This window comes from Trypanosoma cruzi, genomic scaffold (genome assembly GCF_000209065.1).
Source record: "Trypanosoma cruzi strain CL Brener 1047053516303 genomic scaffold, whole genome shotgun sequence".
NCBI lineage: Eukaryota > Euglenozoa > Kinetoplastea > Trypanosomatida > Trypanosomatidae > Trypanosoma > Trypanosoma cruzi.
Window position 1 is genome coordinate 63,586 of NW_001849379.1, and position 7,354 is coordinate 70,939.

The following is a 7,354-nucleotide window of genomic DNA, read 5'->3' on the forward strand; positions in this document are numbered from 1 at the left end:
CGCATATGTTTCTACCTCCTCCCCCTCATCCACCTGCGGTTTTGACGCAGCAAAGTAACTGGGGCGATGCGCCCCACGAGATGGTTTAAATGTCACTGCCTTCGCCACCGGTACACGAACTACCGTCATGGAGTGCACCTGTGTGACGTCCAGCGCTCGACTAATATTTAACTCCGATCCCTTAAAGTCCAACAAGGTGACTGGGTCATCCCCAAAGGCAGCCCATAGGGACGCACCATCAGGCGCAACTACCATCGCCCGCACCTGCGGTCCTACCATCATGCGGGATACAGGACGCAAGAACTTCACATGCAGTGAAGGTATGGAGTTTGGCCCCCGCTTCGAATAATCACCGCCGTCTCCTCTCATCTCTAATTTCTCAAAAAGGTCTTTACTCGGTGATGCCGGGGGTACCGTGCTACCATGATCTATAAATGTGTTATCGTCTTCCATGGACGGTCTTCTGTAATGTGTCGTCGGCACCACTTCCGCTTCAATCGTCTCGGCCTCCGCCGACTCCTCCTGGGTGGCGGAGTCGTCGTCGGAGTCATGGACGTTGAAGCCGCCACTATCTGGGGCCACCGTGTAGACTGGGGTCCGAGACTCCGCCTGCACGGACGCCGGTGGAAGCCGCGCAAACTGCTCCCCGACGCCCCAGCCACCGCCCGTCTCAACGGTACCGAGCGACAGCTCCGGTATGAACGGTGCACCACTCATGCCAACACGTCACGGCGTAATAAATTATTCCCGCTGCGTGTTTTGGGTGGGTGGGTGCGTTTCTGCTAATACCGTAAATTCCACTGTCCCCTAAAGCCTTATGGCCTCGTTGGTGTAATGCGAGCGTCCGTACAATAACCCCAAAGGCAAAAATCAAGAAACAAAAAAAAAAAAAAGGTGGAGTGGTGGTAATGCAGCCAAGACAACAAGTTTGCCAAAAGAGTGTCGGCAGACGCCCAGTTCATGCAATGATGCGGAACAAGAAATCATGCACAATAGACATGAAAACACAAGAAAAGAAAAAAATGAAATAAAATAAAAGAATATATATTGCAGCTTCATTTCCCACAGAAAATCCCAAAAGAAAAGCAAGCAGGCTGAAATGGGTGCATGGGTGTGTAAATGCAAGGAAACATAGAAAAATCCCCCCTACCCCCCGAGAGAGTCTCCAGACATATGTGCCCCTGCCCCCGCCACGCTCATTGCACCGCAGCCTCCCTGTTCCTCTAAACTCCCTCATCACTGATGGCGCCGGCGTCGCAACTCCGACTCGGCTCACCTCAAATGAGAGAGGAGGAACTCAAGTGCTCTCGTCCGCTCGCCAAAGTCACGCACCGCCACGCAAGAACACTTAAATGTCTTCTTCAGTTCCCCGGTGCTGTCCATCTTTGTCAGACCCGCCCACTGCGCAAGCTTCTCACGCTCTTCCACGTTGATGAGGTCCACTTCGCCCTGCTTTGCAAGTGCCGTGATGAGCTTCTTGTACTCCTCGTCCTCGCAGTCCTCGGCGAGAACGCAGAGGTGTGCAGTGCGGCGGTCAAGGGCCCGAGCGACCTCTGAAAGACCGCGTATAAGGCCGTTCACCTCACGCGACTTCTGAAGAACAATACGGAGGGCATCTTCGAGGTTTTCCGGCGTTGCATCCATGACGGCATCAACCACCGCCGGACTGACCTCCAGGACCGGTGTTTCCTCTGCCATACTTGAGAGATGTTACCGCTTTGGGAAAGAAACTTCACATTTGCGCACATTGTACACGTGTGTGCATACGCATGCAGCCACGCCAAACAAACACATAGTGTGGAGGTAAAACAACAAAAGAAAGGGAAAAAAAAGAGGACATGTGTGCATTTGAGGGTGTTAAGCTCGCTCCATGTGAATGCGACAGGCGGACAGTCGCGGCCGTGAGAGGGCACAACGAACCGCAAAAAAAAAAAAAAAAAAAAACGTCTGTTCGGATTAGATGTAAAAATAAAGCGTAAGAAGTGTTTCACGCCTTTTCTTTTTGTTTGTGTCCTTCTGAGTGTTTCCTCCCGCGCCTCACTCCTTCACTTCACCTTCCCCCTCCTCAGAGCCTGGTCGTGCCAGACCAAACAGCACTCAAAAGAGGGAGAAGGAAAATGCATGGAGATGAGGAGGAAAAAAACAGAACACATAAGAACAAAATAAAGGGGAAAAACACAACAAAAACAAAAAAAAAGCCAAGAGAATTTGTGTGCGAGCGGGCTGCGCCTCGTTCACTCCTGCATCCTTCCCGCTGCCTCTCAGCCCCCCCCACTGTTTTTACTTGTGGCGGAAGGCACGACGGCGGGCGCTGCTGCGTTGGCGTTCCTTTCCGCGGTTCGACGTGAAGGGCTTCGCGTGGGAGCCGGGCACGCCCGCCGCTCCAAAGTGCTTCACGGATTCGCGTCCAGACTTGCGTCCGCGCAGCAGGAATGTGTTCTTCCCTGTCGGCGCCACCATTGCGAGCTGGTCAAACGTCAGGCACTCACCACCGGCGCCGGTGATGCGTTCGCGGGCGCTCTTTGAAAAGCGAAGGGCGCACACACGCAGAGCGGGGATGCGGGTCATGCGGACGTCATCAAGCACATCACCGACAATGACGGCAATGGGGGCCTTCTTGCCCTTCTCCAGCCACACCGACTTGCGCTTCATGCAGACGGCGATGCGGCTCAGAGAGATTGGGGCACGGTTGCTGCGGCTCTTAAGCAGGCGCTGGTGCACGAGCTTGTTGAATCCGGAGTTGGTGCGTTGGGCGAGAAACTTGTAGAGCTTAATGAGCAGTTTGATGTACGGGTTCGTCGAATAAGTGTGGTGGCGCACCACGCGCTTCTTCTTCTGGACTCCGGTGAGGTCGACTCCCATTTCTTCGGGCGAAAACTGACGGCAAAACTCCGAACACACACACTTTTCCATCGAAAAAGAAAAAAAATGCGGGAAAAAAAAAGCACCGACGCATTTTTCAGATATTTGCACAAAGTGGAGTAATTTCAACAGCAAAAAAAAAAAAAAGGGAAAAGTCTCGTCCGCGCCGGTATTCTCATGTATTCCTTCTTTGTAGTTGTTTACTTTTTTGTCTTCGCCTGTAAGTTCATTTATTTGTGAGCGCATGTGTGTGGGCGGGTGTGTGAATGGCTTGGAGTAAATTGGCATGCGCTGCCTCTTTTTTCGTGTACATTGACGCCTCACAAGTGTCCCTGGGCAGGCTTCTCCCTTCGTCTCTCTCTCTCTCTTTGGTGGGCCGCCTGTCGTCATTCATTTCCTCGTTTGCCTCAACCCACCCCCCCCACCGCAGCCCCTTCTCGTCCTTCCCTTTTTTTTTTCTACTCTCGTTATAATTATCATGATGCATTTCCCTTCTTGTTGTTGTTGCTGGTGTTGTTTCCAGCCTCGTTTACCCTCCACTTCTCCCCCCTCTAAGACACACGGAGGCAGAAAGACGGCAAGGGAGCCATTCATCCTCTCCGCTCACCGCGTCCCCGCACCACTGCTGTTGTTTTGCCACCTCCCCCCCTTCGCTAGTTCTCTCGTGGGTCTTGCATAAAAGGCTTTTGGTTCCGAGCGAGATCCGCGTACGGTGGGCCAAGCGCGCTGTAGGCCCATGCCCACGCAGCCGCACTCCGAATTCGGCATTCTCCACCCTGTGGCATCTTCTTGGCCTTCCTCCGCGACGACGACGACGAGGATGATGAAGCTGATTCTAATGGTTGTTGTGGTGCCCCACAATACGATTCCCCCGCGTGTCGTGCAAGCGCAAAGATAAAGTCGTCCATCGCAGGATCGTCGGCACTGCCGCGCGCCACAACCCAAGTGCCGGAACTTATCTCCCCCGCAAGCTGACCCGCTCCCCATCCACTAAAGCCGCAAATCACAACAATGTCCTTCGCATCGGCGGTACCATCATCGAGTTTCTTCTGCAGCACGTCGTAGTTCCCATCCACCCACAGCGATTGAGAGACTGGGATCGCATCCTCCACATCAGGGATGCGGTGGAGCAGAAGAATACTCGAGTCAAAGGAACCGCGGCTAACAGGACCCCCAATCATCACGGTGTGATTACCAAGGTGTTTGCCCAAAATGGGATGAACGTGGTTCAGACGAATCGTGGAGTTAACTTGCATCAACATGCCCTCGTCATTTTCCAGCGGTTTGTTGAGTATAAACGCAGCAGCCTCATTTGGGGTGGAGCGAACGACTATCATGACACTGTAACGGAAAAATTCATATAGCTGCGGATGTGCCAAGAGCATGTGAACCGCCTTTGGTGTTTCAAAAGGATTTTTTCTTGGCGTCTTACCAGACAATCCAAAATTATCATCATCACTGTCATCATCATTGTCCTCATCGCCCTTTCCTGTCCCATCCTTTGTTTCCTCCTTGACGCGCACATCCTCCTCGGATTTGCGGCTTACCATGCCTTTTTCTTCACCGGAGAGTCGTTCCAGAACATCCGAGAGCCCTTTTGTGAGAGACAAATGATGCATCTCCCCCACCGTATCCACAACTGTGAGTTTGGGCTTTGGAAGCGTATCGAACTCCTTGGGTGGCGAAACACCTGACCCGTAGTGCTTTGATGCCATTTCTGTCACGTACGCAAGTTCCTTCAGTGCCGCAAACGCATTGTTCATCTGGCCGATAGTAAACGGTGTTTCCTCAAAAGACTTCCGGAGAACCTGCAGAAGCGTAGGGGACGGCTCACCCCCGCCATGAGTATTATTTTTATTGCTTTTGTTGCCATCCTCATTCTCATGAGCACCGCTGCTGCTGTTGCTGCTACCGCTATCGTTGCCGCCACTCCTATTACCCTCACCGCTGCCGCCACGACACCCGTCATCATCCGCGTCGCGTCCAGCCTGTGGGATGAAGAAATCGCGGCCGTGGTTCAGTTTGCGGATGAGGCTGTCGAGGAAAATGCGGGACTCCGGCCACCCCGACTGCTTCGCCAGGTCAAAGGCAATCCACACCCCACGGCGATGATCATACAGCCGCTGTGGCGAACATGTCAGAACAGACCGCATCGCAATGTCTTTGTCGACGCTGGCAGCCTTCTTGTAGAGCTGCCTGTACACCGTGCGGACAATTTTATCCATTTTCTCCTTTTTTGTGTGTGTTTGAACCCGTCTCTCGCTCTCACTTCACGCAGCGTCCGCACACAAACGCACACGAATTGTGCGATAATAAAGAAAAGGAAAAAAGGAGCCACTACAACACAGAAGGAGAAGAAAAAAAAAAGAAGCGGTGATAATTAAAAAAAAAAAAAAAACGTGAAGACGAAAGGTGCTCCGTCTCGCTTCTCTCACAGGTGTTGATTCATTCCCCTTTCGCTTATATGATGAAGCCGTCCTCACACCCCAATTGGCCCGCACGGTGGCAACAACGCGGTGCCGCCGCGGCTCCCAACTACACATGCACACACACACACATCGGAGAAAAAAAAAAAAAGAAGTGACAAGAAGAAAATGCTAGTAACACAAATAGGGGTGGGGTCGAGCAGAAGTTTCAGCGGCGAAGGCTACCCTCCTTCCTTTTGATGGAGAAGGGCGGCGGCTTCTTCACTGATCACTTTTTTTTTTTTGCTTGATGAACATCGGCTGCAGTGGCTCACATCATCTCCTCCAACGGCTCCACTTCCTCCTGAGAAGCAGTGCGCTTCGCTACCAAATTCATCGGATTGCCCTTGCGCGAGTCACGCAGGCGCGCGGCGTTGTCGATATACCGCTGCTGCTCCCACGCCGCCTCCAGTAGATCCCAGAGACGCCACGTCACCGCGGCGGCCATTGGGCCGAGTGGCAAGAACATGCGGTTGTGGTAGATGGTGAGATAAAACCCCATCGCCGTTGCCACCGAGGAGATGCTAGTCAGACCAAACAAACTCCACTGGTAGAAGTACACACTCCATGAGGCGCTGGAATGCTCTCGCAGCAGCCTTGTCGAGCTCCCCTTTGGCGCGGCCTCCACCGTGTCCACGGCCGGATTGGGAATCACCTGCACGTTGCCGCCCACATCCTTTAGGCGCTGGACACGGCACTTGTACTGCTTTTGAGAGGCAAAGTCGTCGAGCACCGAAAACATGGCCGCACGCCGCACCTCCTCATATGTGAGCTTAACCGGTACCGCACGTTTAATCACAGGAGCGGGAGGTGCGCTGACGCTCAGTGACGCGGGCTGCTGCATGATCCACGGACTACTACAAACTGCTACCCTCGGAAAGACTGTGGTGTTGCAAGAGGCAAGAGTCCAAATTAAAAATGAGGAAAAAAACGCATAACTCACAGAAATGATTTTTCTTCTTAGTTTGTTTTTCTTTCTTTTTTTTTTTTGCATTTATGATAACGTAAAGGCACCCGCAACAACAACAGAATTAAAAAACGAAGGGGGTTAACTTGAAAGGGGCAATTGTTGGTCTTCAAATCAAATGCATACAGTCACTCTGCATGAGGATATCACACACACGTACATATATATATATATATATATATTGTAGGTGTCTGTGTGTGTGTATTCACCCACTCCATAAGGCAAAAAAAAGAGGCAAAAGTCGTGAATAACTGTTCCTTCTAAACAGCGGATGCTTTTTCTCCTATCCCCTCCGTGAACACTGAAGTGTGACTAAAACTTCTCCCTGTGTTCTGGCGTGCCATGCTGGGGGGTAGTGTGTTTCTTCTTGCCTCCCTCCCCTGCTGCTGCCATTGTGGCTTTTCTCGTAGGACGGGAATATTATCGCGGGCCGTCACCTCCTGGAGGGTTTCAACGGGGCGACGCAGCGAGGCCTCCCCGGGCGAGAGTGGGCGATCCGAGCGTGGTGGCCGCTTTGCGGGTGGGCACCGTGTCTCCCCCTCCTCCTCAGCAGCAGCAGAAGCAGGGGGTCTCCCCAAACGACTCTGTTGAATGGCCAATTGGCGCTGCTGCTGCGCCAGAGCCGTCTGCTCCAAGGCAATCTTCTGTTGCAGTGCGTCGTATTCGGCCTGTTGCGTCAGTGTCGCCTGCAGCTTTCCCTTAAGCCGCTCCACCTCCTCTTGCATTTCCTCACGGCGCCGGCAAAACAATTCCTTGTCATGACTTATCAGCTCCCGCAACGCCGCCATTTTCGCTATCTCCGTTGCCGCTGCAAACCGCTGCGCCGACACCGCATGCTCCTCCGCCACGAGGCCAACCAGCTGCTCGCAGAATTGTGCCCACCGCACCTCTGTCTCGCGCTGCTTTGTCACAGCATTCTCGCGCTCCTTCTCTATCGTATGTAAAAGCTGACGACGCCTGGTGCGCAATTTCGAGCGCTCTTCCATAATTGCATGATTGCGCCCTACGATTAGACTCATGAGGTCCATCGTCGTGGTGGCCGCCGGGAGTTGCGTGCGTG

General features: G+C 53.0%; 6 protein-coding genes across 6 annotated transcripts, besides 8 other annotated features; all 6 read right to left on the reverse strand.

The window, feature by feature from the left end:
• Tc00.1047053503395.59 (hypothetical protein, conserved) lies at positions 1-717 on the reverse strand (the record flags this gene model as incomplete). Its single annotated transcript, XM_800025.1, has 1 exon — positions 1-717. A coding segment is annotated over one exon (717 nt), but the record flags the coding sequence as incomplete, so codon positions are not given.
• Positions 1-7,354: a sequence feature (heterozygous, non-Esmeraldo-like haplotype).
• Tc00.1047053503395.50 (40S ribosomal protein S12, putative) lies at positions 1,273-1,698 on the reverse strand (the record flags this gene model as incomplete). The annotated part of the gene is made up of 1 exon (XM_800024.1): positions 1,273-1,698. One exon carries the CDS (start codon positions 1,696-1,698, stop codon positions 1,273-1,275), a length of 426 nt encoding a protein of 141 aa, XP_805117.1.
• Positions 1,924-1,944: a microsatellite.
• Positions 2,137-2,197: a sequence feature (T-rich).
• Positions 2,281-3,252, reverse strand: Tc00.1047053503395.40 (60S ribosomal protein L18, putative; the record flags this gene model as incomplete). Its single annotated transcript, XM_800023.1, has 1 exon — positions 2,281-3,252. One exon carries the CDS (start codon positions 3,250-3,252, stop codon positions 2,281-2,283), a length of 972 nt encoding a protein of 323 aa, XP_805116.1.
• On the reverse strand, positions 3,516-5,087 carry Tc00.1047053503395.30 (hypothetical protein, conserved; the record flags this gene model as incomplete). Its single annotated transcript, XM_800022.1, has 1 exon — positions 3,516-5,087. The coding sequence occupies one exon, from the start codon at positions 5,085-5,087 to the stop codon at positions 3,516-3,518; it is 1,572 nt and encodes a 523-aa protein (XP_805115.1).
• Positions 4,308-4,343: a microsatellite.
• Positions 4,753-4,816: a microsatellite.
• Positions 5,174-5,260: a sequence feature (T-rich).
• Tc00.1047053503395.20 (hypothetical protein, conserved) lies at positions 5,599-6,321 on the reverse strand (the record flags this gene model as incomplete). Its single annotated transcript, XM_800021.1, has 1 exon — positions 5,599-6,321. The coding sequence occupies one exon, from the start codon at positions 6,319-6,321 to the stop codon at positions 5,599-5,601; it is 723 nt and encodes a 240-aa protein (XP_805114.1).
• Positions 6,279-6,317: a sequence feature (A-rich).
• Positions 6,452-6,476: a microsatellite.
• Positions 6,555-7,354, reverse strand: Tc00.1047053503395.10 (hypothetical protein, conserved; the record flags this gene model as incomplete). The annotated part of the gene is made up of 1 exon (XM_800020.1): positions 6,555-7,354. A coding segment is annotated over one exon (800 nt), but the record flags the coding sequence as incomplete, so codon positions are not given.